This window comes from Pristiophorus japonicus, chromosome 8, assembly GCF_044704955.1.
Source record: "Pristiophorus japonicus isolate sPriJap1 chromosome 8, sPriJap1.hap1, whole genome shotgun sequence".
NCBI lineage: Eukaryota > Metazoa > Chordata > Chondrichthyes > Pristiophoridae > Pristiophorus > Pristiophorus japonicus.
Genome location: NC_091984.1, coordinates 91,951,410 through 91,975,047, shown reverse-complemented (window position 1 = coordinate 91,975,047; position 23,638 = coordinate 91,951,410). Strand labels below are relative to the sequence as shown.

At 42.8% G+C, this 23,638-nt stretch overlaps 1 protein-coding gene across 8 annotated transcripts in view; it reads right to left on the bottom strand.

Annotated features, from left to right (window-relative positions):
• The window catches only part of dock7 (dedicator of cytokinesis 7), a 193,195-nt gene that overhangs the window by 51,701 nt on the left and 117,856 nt on the right, over positions 1 to 23,638 (bottom strand). For 5 of the 8 annotated variants that reach the window (XM_070887063.1, XM_070887064.1, XM_070887066.1 and 2 more), the window contains 12 exons: positions 23,078 to 23,164; positions 21,421 to 21,516; positions 20,360 to 20,500; positions 19,687 to 19,800; positions 13,596 to 13,766; positions 10,424 to 10,563; positions 7,197 to 7,366; positions 4,599 to 4,753; positions 3,468 to 3,650; positions 2,841 to 2,976; positions 2,007 to 2,103; positions 465 to 482 (listed from right to left, as the gene is read on the bottom strand). In XM_070887063.1, the coding sequence (XP_070743164.1) occupies positions 465 to 482; positions 2,007 to 2,103; positions 2,841 to 2,976; positions 3,468 to 3,650; positions 4,599 to 4,753; positions 7,197 to 7,366; positions 10,424 to 10,563; positions 13,596 to 13,766; positions 19,687 to 19,800; positions 20,360 to 20,500; positions 21,421 to 21,516; positions 23,078 to 23,164 (1,508 nt within the window). The remainder of the gene's footprint in view (positions 1 to 464; positions 483 to 2,006; positions 2,104 to 2,840; positions 2,977 to 3,467; positions 3,651 to 4,598; positions 4,754 to 7,196; positions 7,367 to 10,423; positions 10,564 to 13,595; positions 13,767 to 19,686; positions 19,801 to 20,359; positions 20,501 to 21,420; positions 21,517 to 23,077; positions 23,165 to 23,638) is intronic. The other 3 variants (XM_070887067.1, XM_070887068.1, XM_070887069.1) reach the window with 1 other exon arrangement.

The following is a 23,638-nucleotide window of genomic DNA, read 5'->3' as shown; positions in this document are numbered from 1 at the left end:
ACCCACTGACAAGAGCTCTCACTTTTTTTTATATCAAGCTAGTTTGATCAAATTTATGCACATCACTAGAGCTTAAATGCAGAGGCATTTGAAAAAGGAGCTGAAACATCTTCAGATCGAAACACAAGTTACTTTTCTTGATAATACTGAAAAAACCAACACAGATATCTGCAATTAAAATTAGGGTTTTTAAAAAGATGACGACCACTTTATGAAGCATTCTTTCTAACACTTGCACAAAACTTTTCATTTTTTACATTTCAGCTATAAAATGTTTTTTTTTGTTGATCTCAGCACACAATAATTATAAACACACGCACACACACATACCGAGCCGATCAAACCACCACACAGAATGTAATCTCATCCCAAGTATAATGCAGGGATGAAATTACAAAGTTTTAATTTTTTTCACCAATATTATGCAGAAGCAGGGATGGAAGCAGCAGCCAGTGTTACCGTACCTGACAGATTTCTGGCTTCTTTAACAAACAGCACATGTGAAGAAATAATTATAGCTGTGGGTTAGGATACAGGCAGTGATTCAGAACAAGAGCAAACCTTACACCCAAGAAAGCTAAACTACGATTGCACCTGGCAACCCAAGCTGGCTCAATTGGTTAAAGTCACTACCTGTGTGGTACTGAGCCATACAGACTGGGAAGGTCCCAGGTTCTGTCCACAGTCTATGCTGAGTGAATGAACATGAGACAAGTCAGTGGCAGTAGCACTACAACTGTCCTTAACACGAGCATAAACATGAGAAAAAGGAAGCAGCACAGTTGGTCCATTGAGCTTGTCGCATCCCAGCACGGTGTATCTTACACACATCATCATTCACCCCCACCACCACTCTCCCCGCACCCACGCAAACCCCTCAGAGCCAAAACTCCATAGGCTACAGACGTAATTAATAAAATGAGCCAGGGTTTCCAGCACATTGCTAGTGAAAAAACCCTGGTGGATTGTGAGTAAGTATCAATGTCAGGCGAAGAAAGGATCAGACTCAATGATTATCACTTCAATGGTTGAACAGCCTGCTGACACAAACAGAATAAACGTGGATAAGGGCTGGGAGGGGTGCTGGCACTCATGGAATCACACTTTAGCATGAGTCAATGCTTTCGGGGGAAGAAAACAATATAAAGCCTCATCACATCTCTTAGAAATATCCCAAACACTTTACATAGAATGAATCTTTACATAGAATGAATCACTTTGAAATGTGCTAATTAATATGTACACAACTATATTATGAAAGAGCTGCCTTATGCTGGAGTATGATTCCATGGATGACAGGTTCCTTCTGGTCCTTGACCAAGTACCCATTCTGTTCATGCGATTCTAGACCAATAAGTTTAGCAGGCTGTTTAATCATGAAAGTCATAATGTCTGAGTCTGATGCTTTCCTGACCTGATGAATCTCACTTTCCAACAGAGTTGATTGGAATGCAATAAGAAGTGAGAACCCCAGGTATTTTCTTTAAACTCTTCCCAAACCTCGGTCATTGAGGGTAGTTGTAGCGTTCCTAGCATAAAGTTACTTCGAAAATGAAGAGCATCTCTGTAGATGTGTAGTGCCAATAATATGCATATTCATCTATGTGCTCAAAATGGGGCTTCAAGTTTCAGAGGAACTCAGGACCACTTCACATGCTTAAATCAATTGACCTTTTAAGCTACCAACCTCACGTGGGTGGGACAAGGTCACTTAAGCAGATAGACCAATTTCATTGCACAATACGATGCAGTCTGACTTCTGGAGCACTGTGCTGGCTCCAGCCATTAAAGTGTAGGAGGCACTGCATCTGTCCACATCAGAACACCCATTAAGGTGGGTCTTACTGGAGGCAGTTTAGGTGCAACAATTGGATTTGCTAGTGTTGTACTATGAATTCGTACCGATCCTCCACTTTTACAATCTATTCGATAGTTAAGATTTGGTAACAATTCAGTTATTGCCTTTTCTCCTAGTACAGTATTTTAAGCTCCTAATACTAACGCACTTGTCGAGTTTTTCACTGTTTTGGCGCCAGTGCGTCATATCTTTCCTCCACCTCAAATTTTCTTGGCTTCCAAACGCACTTCCAGATGGACTTCGCTCTGCACATCAAGCATAAAGAAAAAATATTTAAATAAGCTCACAATAATTGATGCTTAAAGGGACAGCACTTACTGTTTAAAGTATTTCCCCAAAGACCACGCGGAAAAAATTATAAAAATATCACCTCCACATAAGGATCATTTGTCAATTTTTGTTACCAATTTATAAATCTGATATATAGAGTGTTAAAAAAACATGGAAGAAAATCAGTATAAGGGATGAAACTATGGCCTTTGCTGAAAACAGATTGTTCAAAGTCAGAAAGATGAAAGTTGGAGAAGATGTTTAAAACCCAGTAAACAGAAGTGGGGCTGAAGGGGAGATGAGGTCGGAAATAATTGAAGGGAAAGAAGATTTCCGGGATTGGCTCGCATCCAAATTGAGTTTCCATTCCTCGCTCTCTGAAAGGAAAAGAAGTTATCTTTCCTTAAAGAAACCAATTAGACAGAGGATGATGTGGAACAGAGGACAGGAAAAGTTACAATATAGACCAAACCAATGTTGTTGACATGCAGCAGCACATGGTGGAGAGGGTGGATTGTGTGAAATGCTGATAGCTGTGGTTAGAGAAGCATTGTATTTGATGAGTATATCAGTGGAAGTTCAGCTGGAATCCATGTGAAATGAGTTGTGGCTGGAGAAAGGTGCTGAGAATAGCTGTGAAAATGGGTTCTGGAATATACAGTCACAAACAAGTAGGTAAAGGGAGAACAATGATGGCGAATAGGATGAATACCTAGTTGTCCTCTGCTACGACGAACCATCTCCTGTCGAGCTCCAATGCTTCCAAGAATTGCTTCTTCCAGTTTTGCTTTCATGTCCTTCGATTTTTTGAATGTCAGACTATTCATTCGTTCAAAAGCTTTTTTGCCCTGTAGTGATTTGACACAGAATAGATAGTTAAATAATTTCCCCATTTTTTTTTTTAAACTCCCATGTACAAATTTTGTGGCACTTTATGTCCTGCAGGTGCTGATTCTTCCTGGGATATAATTCTAGAAGCATCTGCATCTCTCCAGTACCTTACCCCCAAGTGGCCAATTTTCCCCTATGAGCCAGGACAGAGGTTGCTAGCAAGACATTTGACTACGGAGGGCATCACAAAAAACTCAATTCTATGCTCATCTGACAACCATACATATATGGACTTTGAAGCAGGAAGCACTGGATAGCAGTCAAAAGCAGGAATGCAGTCTGATTTTTCTTCACCCTCCATCACTGAAATACTGAAGCCAATTGTAGTGCTCCTACTGCTACCTCAGCTACTCATTGTTTGATATAAACATACATACATCTACCTATATTTTAAAATAGACTACAAAAAACAATTAAGTTCCAGTGAAATGTTTTGATCTAACTGTACCTTGTACTCATAGCAGGACACACAGAGATACATCAAGTCCAACAAGCGGTTCAGTTGAAGGACGGAAAGATCCGCAAACCACTTCTGCAGAACCATGTCGTCTGCATTCTTCAAAACCCAGAGAAGGCAAATCAACAAACTGCGGCTTGATTCTGCCGAGAAGGTTGTATACTGTCGCCCAGTCTAAAACAAATCAAAGAAAAGGCTCTGTTATTCAGACTCTAACTTTATGGAGTAGAGGAACTACTGAAACTCTCTGATGTTGGCCAATACTTTCTTCATAAAAGATTCTTCTGTCACCTCGGGTATCCAATATCTCTGCTCCCTATTTTATTAGGGTCACTGCTGCTCTAAATGTCCCTTTCTGGGAGGTGTCAGCTTGGCTCAGTGAGAGCGCTTTTGCCTCCGAATCAGACGGTCATGGGTTCTAGCCCCGCTCCAGAGAGTTGAGCACATAATCTCGGCTGACACTTCAGTGCAATACTGAGGGAGTGTTGCATTGTCGGAGGTGCCGTCTTTCAAGTTAGACGATAAACTAAGGTTCTTTCTGCCCTCTTAAGTGGATATAAAAGAAGAAAAACAGGTGACCTCTCCCAGTGTCCTGGCTAACATGTATCCGTCAACCAATTGCACTTAAAACAGATTATCTGATCATTTATCTTACTGTTGTTGGTGGTACCTTGCTCTGTGCAAATTAGCTGCTGTGTTTCCTTACATTACAATAGTGACAAAACTTCAAAAGTACTTAATTGACTGTGAAGTGCTTTGGCACGTCCTGAGGTCAGGAAAGGAGACGTATAAATGCAAGTTATTTCTATAAATGCAAGTTATTTCTTTCTTTCTATTGCAAATATATTGTCCTACAAATTCTTCCTTCCTCACTGCAGTAAAATCAAGATTCATTGTTTCAGCTCCTACTCTAATTCTTTCACAGGATGTCAAAACCGTGGAACTCTATCTTCTTAGTCTTTCCTTCGTGATAAAATCTGAAAACTGTTAAAACTCAGCTAACCGCTAATTGTTGACTGATTCAGTTTTCTCTTCTACTCTTTTTAAATGGGCGATGTCCTGCATTATGGGCCTGAGGCTGTCATTCAGGCTTCTTAGTAATAAAATAAAGGTTTGTGTTACCCCTGATGTCAGCAAGAAACTACTTGGCCGGGACAGCTGTGGAACAGATGCTCCTGCGATTGCCATGGCGACGGTTTGATTGATCATGCTGCTGCTTTCGCTCTCGTAATCCTCTGCAGTTAGAACACTGGGGCGTCCTCTCTGATTGAGGGATTCTTGCAGGAGAACAGGGCAGAAAAATGGGGAAAGAATAACATCTTATATAGTAACTGAAATATTTATCTTCAAACAGACATTCTGGAATAACTCACTTCTCAGTAATGCTGATTCAAAGGTTAATGTTTACATTTTTTGAAGCAGTCACTGTCAACTGAAGTTGTTTTATGCCCAGAAAGACCGTTTGTAATTTTCTTTTCTTTTGTGAGTTATCTCTGGTATACTACCTCATAGAGTCAGCATCCTACAAAATAGGTGGTTGGCTTGCATCAGACCAATGCCTCATAGCCAGCGAAGTATAACTAGGTAAGAATCCCCTATGTGATCCAATCCTCTTTCAATCAACCCCCAATCCAGTCTGTGTGGCCTTCTGAGTGGAACATAAGAAATAGGAGTAGGCCATTTGGCCCCTCAAGCCTGCTCCACTATTTAATAAGATCATGGCAGATCTGATCATGGACTCAGCTCCACTTCCCTGCCCGCTCCCCATAACTCTTTATTCCCTTGTCGCTCAAAAAACTGTCTATCTCCACCTTACATATTTTCAATGACCCAGCCTCCACAGCTCTCTGGGGCAGAGAATTCCATAGATTTACAACCCTCTGAGAAGAAATTCCTCCTCATCTCAGTTTTAAATGGATGATCCCTTATTCTGAGACTTTGTCCCTTAGTTTTAGTTTCCCCTATGAGTGCAAATATCCTCTCTGCATCCACCTTGACGAGCTCCCTCATTATTTTATATATGTTTCGAAAAGATCACCTCTCATTCTTCTGAACTCCAATGAGTATAGGCCCAACCTACTCAACCTATCTTCATAAGTCAAACCCCTCATCTCCGGAATCAACCAAGTGAACTTTCTCTTATCAGCCTCCAATGCAAGTATACAAGTATATCCTTCTTTAAATAGAGACCAAAACTTTACACAATACTCCAGGTGTGGCCTCACCAATACCCTGTACAGTTGTAGCAGGACTTCTCTGGTTTTATACTGTATCCCCCTTGCAATAAAGGCCAACATTGCATCTGCTTTCCTGATTACTTGCTGTACTTGCATACTAACTTTTTGTGTTTCATGCACAAGGACTGCCAGGTACCTCTGTACTGCAGCACTTTGCAATTTTTTTCCATTTAAATTATAATTTGCTTTTCTATTTTTTCTGCCAAAGTGAATAACCTCCCCTTTTCCCACATTATACTCCATCTGCCAAATTTTTGCCCACTCACTTAGCCTGTCGACATCCCTTTGCAGATTTTTTGCATCCTCCTCACAATTTGCTTTCCCACCCATCTTTGTATCATCAGCAGCAAACTTGGCTACATTGCACTCGGTCCCTTCATCCAAGTCATTAATATAGATTGTAAATAGTTGAGGCCCCAGCACTGACCCCTGCAGCACCCCACTAGTTACTGTTTGCCAACCAGAAAATGACCCATTTATCCCAACTCTCTGTTTTCTATTAGCCAATCCTCTATCCATACTAATATATTACCCCCAACCCTGTGAGCTTTTATCTTGTGCAGTAACCTCTTATATGGCACCTTATCGAATGTCTTCTGGAAATCCAAATACAACACATCCACTGGTTTCCCCTTATCCACCCTGCTTGTTACATCCTCAAAGAACTCCAGCAAATTTGTCAAACATGATTTCCCTCTCACAAAACCATGCTGACTCTGCCTGATTGAATTATGCTTTTCGAAATGTCCTGCTGCTGCTTCCTTAATAATGGACTCCAGCATTTTCCCAACGACAGATGTTAGACGAACTGGTCTATAGTTTCCTGCTTTCTGTCTGCCTTCTTTTTTAAATAGGGGGGTTACAGGGTTGAATCTTTTATTCATCTCTCACAGTAATTTTAATGTTCTAATGTTCAGCACAACTGAGTTGCCCCAGAGTCAAATTTTAAATTTTTTGGTGATTTTTTTTCTACCTATCAAGTTGCGGGATGTCAATGTGGGAATGGAACAATTTTTCATTTCAGATACTCTTGTCAGTATCAAACATTCCCAGGCCAGGTAATACGTGGATTAGATGTAAAGTAAAGTTTCCTCTCCTCTAACCAATAATGGGTCTTAACTTCAACCTCAGAAGAGCATCCCACATCCTAAAACCCTGAACCTATCCACCTCCCCCCTTCACTCTTCTCCTTTAAGACCCTTCTTAAAACTCACCTCTTTGACCAAGCTTTTCATCAGCCCTCCTATTATTTCCTTTGGCAATCCATCCATTTTTTCTATATCTATGTGAATCACCTTCGGATAGGTTTCTATTTAAAATGAACTATATAAGTGCAACTTGCTACTGTCCATACTTCGAGTGGCCACTCTCAAATGTAATGATGGAATTTCAATGACACACTCTCCATAATCAAATCTCACTATCCTTTGTACCAAGCAGTTTCTCAACAGTTTTGAAGAAATGCAACAAAAGGCTAAATTACCTGTGAAATCATACAGCTGCGGCACAGTCTCCATTATAATGCCAATCATTGGCAAGTATAACATTGCCACACGAGCTTTCACGTCTGGATCAGCATACCGGGGATCTGAGTCATGACTCGACAGCAAGTTATGAACAACGTTGACAACCTTCTTGTGTAATCCAAACAAGCTGTAAAATGTTAGACCATTGTGAAAGATCATCCAAACCACCAGCATAACAATAATATTTTTTTATCAGCTCAAGTTCTGACAAATGTCTATTCCTACTTTGGTAAAGAATCCTGCCACCATCAGGATCCCTATAAAGAAAGAGATTCATTGGCAGGACCGAAGTTACAGAGGCAATCTTGTCCCAGGACACATTTTTAAACAAGTCACCCCATGAATATCTCTTTAAAAAATTGTCACAGTTATAATTAACATCAACATCTTTTATTTTGTTTTGTCCATTTCTGCCAACATTCAATTTTTCCATAAATGAGATTCAATGACACTTTGGTGTTGTCTTGGAGGGCTTCTGAGCCCAACAGTATGAAGGAGCTGACTTACCAGCCAAAGTTAATGCTGAAGTTAAGCCCTACAACCCTCCGAGATATCTGCCCTCCTTCAATTCTGGCATCTGGAGCCTCCCCGATTTTAATCGCTCCACCATTGGCGACTGTGTCTTTAGCTGCCAAGGACCTAAGCTCTGGAATTCCCTCCCTAATTGGCCAGAAATAGCAGCGAACCCGGGGACTGGGAGAAATTTAGAACTCAGCAGAGGAGGACAAAGGGTTTGATTAGGGCAGGGAAAATGGTGTACGAGAAGAAGCTTGCAGGGAACATTAAGACGGATTGCAAAAGTTTCTATAGATATGTAAAGAGAAAAAGGTTAGTAAAGACAAACGTAGGTCCCCTGCAGTCAGAATCAGGGGAAGTCATAACGGGGAACAAAGAAATGGCGGACCAATTGAACAAGTACTTTGGTTCGGTATTCACTGAGGAGGACACAATCAACCTTCCGGATATAAAAGGGGTCGGAGGGTCTAGTAAGCAGGAGGAACTGAGGGAAATCCTTATTAGTCGGGAAATTGTGTTGGGGAAATTGATGGGATTGAAGGCCGATAAATCCCCAGGGCCTGATGGCCTGCATCCCAGAGTACTTAAGGAGGTGGCCTTGGAAATAGTGGATGCATTGACAGTCATTTTCCAACATTCCATTGACTCTGGATCAGTTCCTATGGAGTGGAGGGTAGCCAATGTAACCCCACTTTTAAAAAAAGAGAGAGATAACAGGGAATTATAGACCGGTCAGCCTGACATCGGTAGTGGGTAAAATGATGGAATCAATTATTAAGGATGTCATAGCAGTGCATTTGGAAAGAGGTGATATGATAGGTCCAAGTCAGCATGGATTTGTGAAAGGGAAATCATGCTTGACAAATCTTCTGGAATTTTTTGAGGATGTTTCCAGTAGAGTGGACAAGGGAGAACCAGTTGATGTGGTATATTTGGACTTTCAGAAGGCTTTCGACAAGGTCCCACACAAGAGATTAATGTGCAAAGCTAAAGCACATGGGATTGGGGGTAGTATGCTGACATGGATTGAGAACTGGTTGTCAGACAGGAAACAAAGAGTAGGAGTAAATGGGGACTTTTCAGAATGGCAGGCAGTGACTAGTGGGGTACCGCAAGGTTCTGTGCTGGGGCCCCAGCTGTTTACACTGTACATTAATGATTTAGACGAGGGGATTAAATGTAGTATCTCCAAATTTGCGGATGACACTAAGTTGGGTGGCAGTGTGAGCTGCGAGGAGGATGCTATGAGGCTGCAGAGCGACTTGGATAGGTTAGGTGAGTGGGCAAATGCATGGCAGATGAAGTATAATGTGGATAAATGTGAGGTTATCCACTTTGGTGGTAAAAACAGAGAGACAGACTATTATCTGAATGGTGACAGATTAGGAAAAGGGGAGGTGCAAAGAGACCTGGGTGTCATGGTACATCAGTCATTGAAGGTTGGTATGCAGGTACAGCAGGCAGTTAAGAAAGCAAATGGCATGTTGGCCTTCATAGCGAAGGGATTTGAGTACAGGGGCAGGGAGGTGTTGCTACAGTTGTACAGGGCCTTGGTGAGGCCATACCTGGAGTATTGTGCACAGTTTTGGTCTCCTAACCTGAGGAAGGACATTCTTGCTATTGAGGGAGTGCAGCGAAGGTTCACCAGACTGATTCCCGGGATGGCGGGACTGACCTATCAAGAAAGACTGGGTCAACTGGGCTTGTATTCACTGGAGTTCAGAAGAATGAGAGGGGATCTCATAGAAACGTTTAAAATTCTGACGGGGTTAGACAGGTTAGATGCAGGAAGAATGTTCCCAAGGTTGGGGAAGTCCAGAACCAGGGGACACAGTCTAAGGATAAGGGGTAAGCCATTTAGGACCGAGATGAGGAGGAATTTCTTCACCCAGAGTGGTGAACCTGTGGAATTCTCTACCACAGAAAGTTGTTGAGGCCAATTCACTAAATATATTCAAAAAGGAGTTAGATGAAGTCCTTACTACTAGGGGGATCAAGGGGTATGGTGAGAAAGCAGGAATGGGGTACTGAAGTTGCATGTTCAGCCATGAACTCATTGAATGGCGGTGCAGGCTAGAAGGGCCGAATGGCCTATTCCTGCACCTATTTTCTATGTTTCTATGTTTCTGAACCTCTCCGTCTCTTTACCTCTCTCTCATTTGACGCTTCTGAAGAACGACTTCTTCATCTGCCCAAATATCTCATGTGGCTCGAAGTCAAATTTTGTTTGATAGTGCTCCTGTGAAGCGCCTTGGGACGGTTTACTATGTTAAAGGCGCTATATAATTACAAGTTGTTGCTTGTTGAATTGTCCCTGAGTTTAACACATATCCATATCTACTTCAACAACATAGCTCAATGGGATCAGGTTCAGTTCTGAAAATTCCCCATGTGGTGAGTTTACAATCTCAATGAAACTGCTGAGTAGAGCGGAGGGAAAGATCATGGGTCACAGAACTCCCAATAAAGAAAAGCTCGATGTGGGCCTGCTTCCAAGTGTACCAGATTTAGTGGAGACATTACTGCATTCTTTTACTGCACCTGGCACACAGGAAATCTTACCCGTCCTCCCCTGCCTCAGAGAAGAGATTTTTTTGACACATATGGCTACAAGCAATAGCAACCAGTGTGCAAACACACTATGAACATGCATTTTTTTACAACTCACCCTTCTGCCTCTGGGTCTAGAATAAGCGCTAACTCAGTGAGTACAAGTCCTGCCAGGTAGTGCTGCTGGCGGAATGGGACGGACAACTCAAACATATTTGCAATCTTCTGGTCTTGAACAATTGTAGAAAACCCAGAGCTCTGGAGAATCACAGATTGGAATAAATTACAACATGCAAACAGGCCATTCAGCCCAAACAATTCATATTCATCCTTCACATAAGCAATAGTCCTAATCCTGTTCCCGCATACCTTCATTTCCCTTTCCTTGAACTATCTATTAATCTATTCTTTGATGTTGATTTGGTAGTTGTTGAAATCATTAACTCTGGCCGTGCATTCCGCAGCCTCTCAAACCTATGTGCAAAGTAGCTTTTCCTTCTTTCTGTCCGAGATCTCTTACATTTATATCCATAATTCCTTCATTCAAGATGCCCTGGGGTTGAAATTCGGGGTCTGTATAAGGCCTGTTTCCGTCGTTTTGTGGCGGCCATGCGGCAGAATCGAGTGGCTGCCACGTTGCAATCCATTGGCCGCCCCGACCCAAATTTAGGTCATGGAATTTTTCGGCCAGTCCCCACTTCCACCCTGCTGCTGATGACCGCCACAAGCACGTCATCAAAACATGCACCACCAGAATACTTCCTCACCTCCAGAATACTCCGACCGAAATTTAGGGAAAAAAAATCATTGCCCTGCCGTGCAGTGCCCTCGACAGCTTTCTCTGTCAGTGCACCTTTGTCTGCTCTCTCTTTCTCTGCCCTGGTGGTGCGGCGGCCATTAAAGGCGAGGACCGAATGCTGTTGCCGCCAGCTTATTTTATTTGCCGGATGACTTTTATGTCGGCTGGACTCTTGCTTCCCCCCCCCGCCCCCGCCAACCACCAACTTGAGTTCGGCCGGGCCGCCAACAGGCAACCTGGCACCCCCTCTTGGGCGCCAGGCCACTGGCCCGGCCAAAACCCTCCCTGGTGGCCCAGTGGCTGAATCAAAAAAATGGCCGATCCTCTCCGCTTTAAAGGAGGAGAAAGATGTGGTGACGCACACGTGCTGTGACATCACCACTGCTCCATCGCTGAGTGACAGCGGCCGAGACTCAATCTCGCCTCAACTTACGTCCCTCAGTATGACTTACCACCGCACTTCCGCCCCCACTAGACCTTCTCACTAGACCCTCGGTCCCCTCGTACTTCCGGAAGGTTATTTGTGTCTTCCTTCTGGTCTATTTACAATATACATTAATGATTTGGATGAAGGAATTGAGTGTAATATCTTCAAGTTTGCAGATGACAGTGTGAGCTGTGAGGAGGATGCTAAGAGGCTGCAGAGTGACTTGAACAGGTTAGGGGAGTGGGCAAATGCATGGCAGATGCAGTATAATGTGGATAAATGTGAGGTTATCCACTTTGGTGACAAAAACATGAAGGCAGAATATTATCTGAATGGCGGTAGATTAGGAAAAGGAGAGACCTGGGTGTCATGATACATCAGTCATTGAAAGTTGGCATGCAGGTACAGCAGGCGGTGAAGGCAAATGGTATGTTGGCCTTCATAGCTAGGGGATTTGAGTATAGGAGCAGGGAGGTCTAACTGCAGTTGTACAGGGCCTTGGTGAGGCCTCACCTAAAATCCCCTAGTGTGTTCAGTTTTGATCTTCTAATCTGAGGAAGGACGTTCTTGCTATTGAGGGAGTGCAGCGAAGGTTCACCAGATTGATTCCCGGATTGGCTGGAAAGACATACGAGGAGAGACTGGATCGACTGGGCTTTAGTCCAGTCCAGTCAACACTGGAGTTTAGAAGGATGAGAGGGGATCTCATAGAAACATATAAAATTCTGAGGGGATTGGACAGGTTAGATGCAGGAAGAATGTTCCCGATGTTTGGGAAGTCCAGAACCAGGGAACACAGTCTAAGGATAAGGGGTAAGCCATTTAGGACTGAGATGAGGAGAAACTTCTTCACTCAGAGAGTTGTTAACCTGTGGAATTCCCTACCGCAGAGAGTTGTTGATGCCAGTTCATTAGATATATTCAAGAGGGAGTTAGATATGGCCCTTACGGCTAAAGGGATCAAGGGGTATGGAGAGAAAGCAGGAAAGGGATACTGAGGTGAATGATCAGCCATGATCTTATTGAATGGTGGTGCAGGCTTGAAGGGTGGCATGGCCTCCTCCTGCACCTATTTTCTATGTTTCTATGACTTCCTGTCCAACGTTAAAAAAAGTATAAAGTCCTGAAAACCGATCTAAAGACCGCCACAACCTCAATGCTCCCGGCGAAACAAACTTTAAAAATAAGGTAGGTGAGCCAGCTTTCTGGCAGGCCTGAATTTCGCTTCCCCCCCCCCCCCCCCCCGCCCCATTTGCTAAAAACATTGTGTTTCTATCTACTCTTTCCCATCCTTTCATAATTTTAAGCACCTCTATCAAATCACCCCTGTAATGTACTCTGTTCTAAGAAAAACCCAAATGTTTTCCATCTTTCTTTGTATTTTCTCATACCAGACAGCATCCTAGTGAATCTGCACTTTACCCTATTTCCTCAAATCCTTCCTGTAGTGTGGAGCCCAAAATGGTACATACTACTCCAACTGTAGCCTTACTAAAGTTTTATATAAGTTCTCCATTACATCCTCACTTTTATATTTTTTACCTTTTGCCATAAATCACAGTATTCCATTAGCTTTTTTTGGTCTTATCTATTTGAGGTGCTCCTTTTAATGTTTTGTGAACCCCCAAACATCTCTGCTCCTTCACATTACTCTATTCTCCATTAAAATACAATTATTACTATTATTTAATTTCCAAAATTTACTATCATATTTATTGACATCTTAGCAATATCTCCTTGCAACGTCCTTTGGTTCTCACAATTATTTACTATGCCTCATATTTTTGCGTCATCTGTAAATTTGGAGCCCACTTCCGTTAGCCTTGTATTTAAATTATTGATGTGCACAGTGAACTGAAACCACTACACACTTCCAACCATTCTGAGAAACTGCCTTTAGCTCGAATTTGGTTTCCTCCCTTCTAATCAGTTTTTAATCCAATTTGCTTCCATATCTCTAATTCCACACCCCTTAATCTTATCCAACAATCTCCTGTCAGGTACCTTGTCAAAGTCTTTCTGGAAAAAAAAACTTCAATATCACATGCCAATGAGGAATTCTACCTGACTAGTTGCAGAAGACACAGAGGGGGATGGGGAGGATGGAGGCGTAAGGAGACTGCATGGTAAATTCAATGTGACATAGTGCTCATGACTGCAGACGATTCGCAGGAAGTCCAATCTCAGTGACACAAGCAAATTTGGAGTCTGTAATGCATAAAGCCTTGAAGAAACCTACACAAATAGACAAACAGTAGATACAAATGTTTAAATATATATCACTGTAAAAATACTAAATAAACTTAAAGTGCACATATCCACAATTCAATCCAAATTAATAAACTGTTCAAGATATTAATAATGTCACGATAAATGTATTTTTCTGTTTGGAGGACTTGGCTGTATACAGATTGTTGACCATGTTGCCACATTTGCTGACAGTGAGATCAAGTTCGGGTCGCGTCTAGAACGGCGCAGCCCCGACATGGACGCCTGTTTTTCGCGCCTAAAAGCGCGACAAAAATGTACCTTGCAATTCTCAGGCTCCATGCAGGTCCCTTGGAGCTCGGCGCGGCGCGCAGACATCAGCGGGGCACAGAGCCAGAGAGTTGTGTCGATTCTGCAAGTGCAGGAGGGCGGGGCTAAGTCAAATGAGAGAACGTCATGCCAGCAGCCCTGCGCGTGCGCGTAGGAGCGCGCGCGCATGCGCAGTAGTCCATAAACATTGGCACTCGGCCATTTTTAAAGGAACTTGAAGAAAAGTGCTGATTTGTCTCGTGGACCTCTGGAAAGGCTTGGGATTGAATTTTGGTGATTTTTTGGTGTCTGAAGGAGTGCTTTTAACAGCACTGTTGAAATCAGTGAGTGCTGCTTTTCAATGCAGCACCTGTTCTGGAAGTTGCTAAACTTCCAGAACAGGTGCTGCATTGGTGCATGCAAATTAAGGACTGTGTGTTTTGAAAAATAAGAGTGTCAATTCAATACAGCAATGGAACAACGTCCACCAAGAACAAAGAATTTCTTGCATGAGGAAGTGGAGATATTAGTCAACGTCATTGAGCAGAGATGGCAGGAGCTAGATACCAGCAACAGAAGTCGCATAAAAGTGGCACCTAAAGAAATGAAGAAACGCTGGAACCAAGTTGCAGAAGATTACTGCGCAGTGGTGCATACAATGAGATCTGGAAGCCAGTGTAAAAAGAAATGGCACGACCTTGGTCAAGTTGTTAGTGTAAGTAATATTTTCATTTTTTAATGTAATCGTAATTGTAATGTGACTATCTGTATGTCCCACCCTGCAGAAAGACGCACTCTGTAAAAAGTTATATTTTACTCTTTGCAGAAGAAATTGGCCCATAACAAAAGGGAAGCAACTCGAACAGGAGGAGGCACGCCCAATCTGCATCCACTGACACCCTTGGAACAGAGGGTAGCTGCTAAGATTAGTCGTACATGGAGAAAAGCAATCAGTACAGCACAAGCTGGGCCCACACGCGAGGAAGAGGGTAAGTCCTGAAAATGCATCGTGGCTCTTCAAATCAACCTGCTGCCTGGCCTGCTACGTGTGAGAGTACTCATGCCACCCATCCTGCCCCCTCACTTGCTGTTAAACATTTTTTGACGACGACGACGACGACGAATCTCGAGGATCCTGAAGATACAGAACAAGAACCAGTACAACCAGATGCGGACGATCCAGACTGGATGCTGGCGGCGATGACTGAAATGTCTACCGGGGAGAGCTTCCAAATTAATGTTTATGAGCCCCCATTAAGGGGCATCAGAGTTTCAACCCCTTGCATAGGTTCTGGTTCCACCTTTCATGGTTTTGATTCCGACGTTGCAGGTCCCAGTGGTGCTGGTGATATAATGGAGCAGTTTACACCCATTCACCCACCATCCCAGCCCACGGCTTGCACTCGAGTGCTGTCGTCTGGAACACCGAGCGTCCCACCGTCCCAGCCCGCGCCTCTCTCTCTAGTACTGCCGCCTGGAACACAGAGCGTCCCACCATCCCAGCCCGCGCCTCTCTCTCTAGTACTGCCGCCTGGAACACAGAGCGTCGCACCATCCCAGCCCGCGCCTCCCAGTGTAGTGGTGCCGCGATGCAGACCCAGGCAGAGGAGGAGATTGGAGACACGCTCTCCTGAGATGCAGCGTGCAACAGATACGACTCGGGTTGTGGCATTGGGTATGGAGACCAATGAGCTTACCCGATCACTCATCGGTGGCGTCAATGCAGTAGGTGAAGAGATGACGGTCCTGACGGGAGAAATAGCAGGAATGACACGGGAACTTAGGGAGGGAATGTCCGAGGGAGTGCAAGCGACGGCACAGGCCGTCAGGGAGGGCATGCAAGTGTCAGCACAGGTCGTCAGGGAGGGCATGCAAGTGGCAGCACAGGCCGTCAGGGAGGTAGCTGCTGCAATAAGGGCACACAGCCCCGCCAATCAAATGACACCCCCATGAAGAAGTGAACAGTCACTGAGATATGGATGAGAGATGGTTGCAGCCTTTCTTTGCTGCTTTTGTTCTTGTTCTTGATGTAGCTGTGGTAGCGTTTTTCAAATTGAAATTGTTTTGTAAGTTTTGTAACTTTACAACTTATAAGTGATCTTAGGATTTTTAAGTGATCGTATAGTGTAAATGCTCTCACTTTTTATAACTTATTTAATTTTGCACCTAAAAAGTGATCTTGAAGTTTAAGTGATCTTAAGAGTGTAAGATTTTTCACATTGAAATTGTTTTGTAACTTTACAAGTTTATAAGTGATCTTAAAGTTTTTAAGTGATCTTCAAGAATCATATTAAAAAGTAAAGTTTGATACAACAAATATTTTATTACAGTGACATTAACTTTTCAATAAAATATTTTTTCATGTCCATGCGCAACAGTGGTCGCAGAGCCCTCAGGCATCAGTAATTGAAGCGTTCACGGATGAGCTGCTGGCGCAGGGCTCGAGCAATCGTTAAAGAAGCACGATGGACGGCCCTCCTCCGACCTCGTGCTCCGGCATTAGGCACTTGCATGCTTTCCTGATCATCGTCATCATCCTCATCCTGCTCTTCCAAATTACTATCATTAGGCACTGGCCCCTTACGTGGGTCTTCTGATTCCACTACCAGCTCCTGCTGCCTCATGATGGCTAAGTTATGGAGCATGCAGCACACAACAGTGAAGTGACCGACAATCTGAGGAGAGTATTGCAAGTGGACTCCGGAATGGTCCAGGCATCAGAAACACTGTTTCAATATGCCAATGGTCCTCTCAATGATGCTGCACGTCACAATGTGCGCCATGTTGTATTGATGGTCAGCTTCCGTCCGTGTCACGTGTAGGGGTGTCATGAGCCAGGTGTCCAGGCCGTACCCTTTGTCTCCCAGTAGCCAGCTCTGCCCTTCTGGCTGCTGCTCAAACATGTCAGATATAACGCTGTCGTGTAGGATGAACACATCATGGGTGTTGCCAGGGTATCTCGCATCGACTGACATGATGCGCTGCTTGTCGTCACACACGAGCTGCACATTGATGGAGTGGAAACCTTTTCTATTCCTGTACTGCTCGGAATCCTCCATAGGTGCTCACAAGGCTATGTGGGTACAATCAATGCAGCCCTGTACCTTTGGGAAGCCAGCAATCCTGAAGAAGCCCACAGCCCTCTCATGGATCGCTTGTGCGGTCATTGGGAAATTGATGAAGTTATTCCTCCGCGCATACAGTGCAGCCGTGACCTGGTAAATGCAAGCATGTATTGCACGTTGAAAGATGGCGCACACATCTCCAGTTGTAGCCTGAAACGATCCCGAGGCATAGAAGGCAAGTGCAGCTGTTACCTTCACTTCAACAGACAAGGCAGTTGGCGTTCTACTTCTGGGCTGCAAATCTGCTCTCACCATATCACAGATCTCAACGACAACTTCTCTGCGGAAACGCAGCCTTTTGACACAATCAGCCTCGCTCATGTCCAGGTACGAGCGCTTGGCTCGATATTGACGACATGGGTAAGGTCTCCTGCCCATAAGCCAACGGGCTATGACGTTCCTGGTGCGGTGAGCTCTAATCAATTCTCTCCTATGCAGTGAATTGCTGGCAAGCCATTGCATAATTCGTGGTGTTGACAATGCAGCACCCATTCCGCAATTACAAATTTAAGTTTCAAAATGTCTATCTGGCTGCCTCTCCCTGTCCCCTGGACGAATGGCCTCAGCCTCCCTCGCAGCTCGAAGGCTGCTTACTGTGTCTTTGGCCGCCGTCAGCCACTGCCGCCGCCCCTATCCGTGGCCGAATGGCCTCGGTTACCCTCGCAGCTTGAAGACTGCTTGCTGTGTCTTCGGCTGCCGTCGAGCCACTGACGCCGCCCCTGTCTCCTACATGGAAGGCCTGCCTGAAGCACCACAGCTCGAAGGCTGTTGCTGCTTCACACAGGTAGAAATATTCAATATTTTGTATTTGCTTTGTTTATAATGGCTCTTTATCTGTAGAAGTAAGACTGTTGAATGCTTGTAGAATTTAATTACTTCCCTTCCCCCCTGCTCGTTCCCTATGCCCGATTTGTAACCTACGCCTGATTTCTAAAGTGTAGGCAAGGTTTTTCTGAGCGTACAAAAATCTACACTTACTCCATTGTAAGTTAGTTTGGAGTAAGTTTTCACTGCCAAAACTTTCAAAACAGGCGTAAGTGGCTGGACACGCCCCCTTTTGAAAAAAAATCTGTTCCAAAATGAAACTGTTCTAACTGACTAGAACTGGAGCAAACTAAATGCCGAGAATTGCAATTTCTAAGATACTCCATTCTAAACCAGTTGCTCCAAAAAAATAGGAGCAACTCAGGCCGAAACATGATCCCTATATTTCAAAAAGTAATCTGTTGGTTGTGAAGCACTTTGGGATATCTTGGGAACATGAAAGATTCACTATGAATACAAGTTCTCTCTATTATCCTAATAAAATAATTTTTATATCAATTTTGTTATATGTATATATATTTTTTTTAAACTTTGCTCACATTAAGGATAACCTCATAATTCAGAACTGACTTGTCTGTTCCCTGTACAATTTGGTTTTCTTCATCCAAGCTATTTTTCATTTTCTGCTTATTTAGGCAGAGGAAGTTAGTGAGTGCGAGTAGGACAGTTTCCATTTCAATGCATCAGGCAGCAGGATCAAGCTCTCGCAAGTCAGGTGCAAACTGGGTTAGATGCTGTCCTGGCTGACATCAGCTAACTTAGCGTAGACCAAGGACCGAATCTGGGATCTTGCTGGTCTGAATGGCTCAGCATTACAATGACTAGCAATTTTACCCTCTGGACGACTGAGCTGTTATGAAAAATCTTTAAATAATGGCCCAAAAATTGCGGTTAGCGGCGTACATACGAGTACGCCACCGACCTGTGAAAAGAATACACATCTACCTGATGGCTGCCCTCCTGCGTAAACTTGCCCTCTGACGCAACGAGTAGCAGGGCAGAATAATGTCCCACGGATCCCAGGGACGCAGCCTGTGCGTAAGTGTACCTGGGATCATGTAGGCCTTGGCCTCCAATCAGAAAATAGATTGTCTTTCATTCATTTAAAATACAATATTACTCCAATATTACAGCCGTTAAAATACATACAGATTTAGCTTTTATCATGTCATGGGAATCTAATTCATTACTTCGAATTCCCACTTCTAAACAAATACTGTGCAGAAATCATTATTTTAAAAAAACCTGCAGCTTTAACAAACACTAGGACTGCTTCTCATTAAAGCTTTTAAGTCATTACATTTTTTAAAAGCATTTGTTTTTTGTTTCGGGGAACCCCTTACTCTGTGGAAACAGGCCCTGTGCCCGTTTCCATCAGCCGTAAAATTTCCGTACGTAATTGCTGGGCAGTTGGTGGGCAACAGCCTGACTTTGTGCCAGCAATTAGGTTTCCGGTGGCAGAGCGGATGGTCTGTCAACGTGTACGTTGACAGACGGCAAGTTTGGGATTTAGCGCAAGCGTTGGAAATCCCAAAATTGCGATGGATTTCAAAGGCGGTATGACGGCGTACTGTGAGAGTTGGCCGTCATATCCATTGCAAAATCCGGGCCAATATATTTTTAAAATGTCACAATCTATTTCATGTTCTTTACACCCTAAAAAGGTAGGTGGTCATTGTGTCCATTACCTGCTTCCAATAGGTTTTGGTTAAGGAAAAGACAAAGCCGCGATCCATCACAGAAAACAGGTCGTTGAGAAAAAACGCAAGACTGATGTTTAGTCTCTCAATCAGTTCTACATCCTAAAAATAAAGGATTCATCAGTTACACCATCAGCATTCTTCTGTAACTCTTAATTTACTGAATAATACTTGTACAGGACCACATGCTGAAATACATCCTGAAAATTTCTCATTGGTTTTGATTGAGTTACGTTTTGCCCAATGCTAGGGATTGGTATGATGGCTAGCTTGACTGCCATTCCCATCCTTTTCTTACTGTTCTCTCAATTTTCCCTCCTTTTCTGAAGGCACTGACTTGTATTGGGAATGGATCCATGGCTGCCAGCCACCATCCCAGTACCCTGTCCAATATGGCCACTCTTCATGCTTCAGCCAGACAATGAGAGGCAACATCCTGTCAAACTGTAGTGTGCAATCACAACTTAACCCAAATTGTGTTGTCCCCTTATGTTCACTCAGGATAACAATCAGGAGCAGAGATTCTGGCTGTTTTTCTCCTCCTTAACCCAGGAGCACCCCAACGAGTGCCCTGAATGAGATCGGTAAACACAGCAGAGACCAGGGATCAAATTTGGTTCATGTGTGTGAAAATTAAAAGAAGAATGAATTCAGTTGTTACCTTCTGAAATCTTGTAACTATATCCCCTGCAATCATGCTAACCAGCGCAGCAATGTCATCCATAAATCTTTCTGGAAATCGAACTTTTCTCAGGATGTCAAGTTTGTCAGAAAAATATAAATGGTGCACCATGCTTTTCACCTGTTCAGAGAAAGAAGAAAGAAAAAGAATACAGCACAATCAATAACACATTAAATAAAATATTAGTTCTAGATATATACATTTAATTTTTAAAAAAGAACACGGTATATTTTAGTCTCTGAAATGGGTGTCATGAGACCTAACGGGGAAGGTATGGAAACAGAATTAAAAGAACTTTCGGATATAGGATTATATCTCAACCTCACTTGCCTCCCTTACATTACTTCTCTCACTCGCTTCCCTCTCCACAAAACACATCTAATTGTTTCTTAAACGCACTTGTACTGTCCAGTTCCATGCGCTTCTCTGGTAACTTATTCCACAACTTTACTGCTCTTTAGGGGGGGAAATTCCACCTAATGTCCCTGTTTATTCATATATTTGTCTCCTGGTGCTTAAACTTGGAATTTAAACAATTTGCCCAGAGACACTTTGTCAATTCCTGTCATAATCTAGCAAATGTCAAATGAGTCATCTTGAAGTCTTCTCTTTTGAAAGAAATCAAACCCAATTTCCTGAAATCTCCCTCAAAATTCAGATTCTGATTACCTAGAATCGTACTTAATCATCCCAATGTTTTTATGTTGGTTAATAAAAACAGATGGAGCCAATAGATGCCTCCCCAAAGGGAAATTGAAAAAACTGAGAGACAGTATTCCCATGATCTACCCTTACACATCTTCAAAGCAGCCCCAGTACTACATTTATATTACAGCATTGCTTTCAGAGGCAGACCGACTCAGTGTGAACTAGGTAGCGTACATACTTCCGGAAACAAAGAACACCAGTTCGAAGTAGTAGTTCTGCTCCCTGAGCTCTCAACCTATTATACTGACCAGCAATGTAATTTTATCATTTAAATTTTAAAACTTAAGAGTTAACCTTACACAAAGATCTTGTTTAACCACTATTTTACTCACCATCAATTCAAAGAAGAACCAGGCCTGGTGTAAAGCGGATTCGCGCACACTCCCGCTACTCACAACCCACTGCAGGGCCAGCTCCTCATGCAATAGCTGCATCACACAACACAGTAAGAATTAAAAACGCTTACTAGATGATATTTTAGAATAAGGACAAACATATTCATGCTGCCTGATCTCTACCATCACAACTAGATGGTAACTGTAGTATTTCCAAACTTGGAATTTTTTTAGTTCTGCTTTAAATTTTGGTATGAAATGCTTCTGTCTATTTATGTACAATATTCAAAATCTGTTTGTAAAATACTGATTGTTCAGGTGTAGCTTTGTTAAAGGAGCATTGGATCCCATGAAATTTTGTCCTCTTTGTCCATACTTGGGAGGTGGGGGGAGATAAAGGGAGGAGAAAGTAGTTTCAGAACTTTAATCCCAGCTGGCACTGGGTTTCACTCCATTAAATTACCATGATTGGCATCCAGGATTGGGGAAAAATTAGGACCTCCATTGTTCACTGAATATCAGATCTGCAAGATGGATCCGTAAATTAAGACAAGTAAAGGTTTCTTTTCCATCTGCAAATCTGATTTGCTAGATCTCCAGCAACTTTCACTGTTTGATCCATAAGTTGGGAATTTCTCCTCTCCAGCAGAAGAGATTCTGAAATGTTTTTCCTGCTCTGGACTGTACTACTAAACACTGTTTCCTAAACACAGTTCTGTAGGACTTTGTCTTAATGGCCTTCTTCATGCCTGAGCCCAGAGCAGTGTTTGGAGGCAATTTGACTATGAGGCTATAATATCTAAGCTGGATCCTATTCTTATTCAACATTCACACAGGAACACTTTACAGCAGGGTCACTGAATAGCAATCAAGAACACGAACTGTGGCAGGGAGGCAAATTTTAACACGCCTACTGCTGCCCTGGCCGAGCTCAGTTAACTCAGCACAGACCAAAGATGGAACTGGGACTTTCTGAATTGGTGTGACTTAGTACACCACTGGGTAGTGCATTTACTCGTTGAATACGGGAAGAGTAATTTTTCCAATCAACATTTTTAAGGAAGAACTGTCCTATTGCGGGCTATGAAATGTAATAATTGTCTCCATTGTTGAATTAATTTTGATAATCCCCATTACAAAATTAAATCTTATATGTGCATCAAAAATATCAGTCACCATTGCAATTGTAAAAGAAAAGTTCAATGTATGTTATACAATTTTTGGTCACAGTTTATATTTAGCCGTGAGTGTCTACACTATGCTACAAATCTCCATTTGTTGAGAACATACCCAGTATTAATAACAATCTACACAAGCAATGTTGAATCATCAAATCCGATATCAGCTAAAAAAAATTGTTAAAAATTCTGCTTAAAGCTGGCTGCAATTCTGTGCGATTTCAATCAGGCTATCGCAAACGGTCTGAATATTTGCGACAATCTAGCACTGTAATTAGGCATCGTGCAACACACAAACTGGGTTAGGATGCTGCAGACTACAGATTCTGCAACAAATTCTACAGCAAAGATCAACATGATCTGAACGGTAATCTCCTAGATCTAAGCAAGCATTGTTAGAGATAACATTCAAGACTTCCAGGAGTAGATTTATCCCACATTCTTCACTCAGCTCACACAACAATACTGTGCGCTACCTTCTTAGTTGGTAATCGTCCCGTTAACGTTTGTAAGAAACTTGTGCTCTCGGTATGTGATGACATGCGATTACTTCGGTCCATCGCCTATGAAGTGGAATGAATGTTGGTAACAGATTGGTGAAGTCAGACATGGCACAAATGAATGTATTAATTTAAATGCACAGGAATTGGAAGCATAGAATGCCTGCAACCAAATTAGATACTAAACAAAATCACTGTAATTTCACATCCATTAGGAGGGGTTAGCACCTTTACTTAAGTTTGAAACTGAATTGAGAGGACAAGGATTTGAATCATGTATTGAGTTTGGACGTTTGCTTTGCTTCTCATGAAGTTTTACCGAGAATGTTAATTGTCTTAAAATGGGATGGAATGTTAAGGCATAGTACCTCATTAATGTCCACTTTAAACAAAATATTGTACCATAGCATTTCTTGTGTGCATCATCTGTGTCGAGTCTATTGCCTACATCCTCACCGTCAAGCCAGTTAATTTTATTCTTCCTTGTTGGTTCAAGTGGCTCAAGTAAGCAGTATGTATATATATTTTTTTAAATAC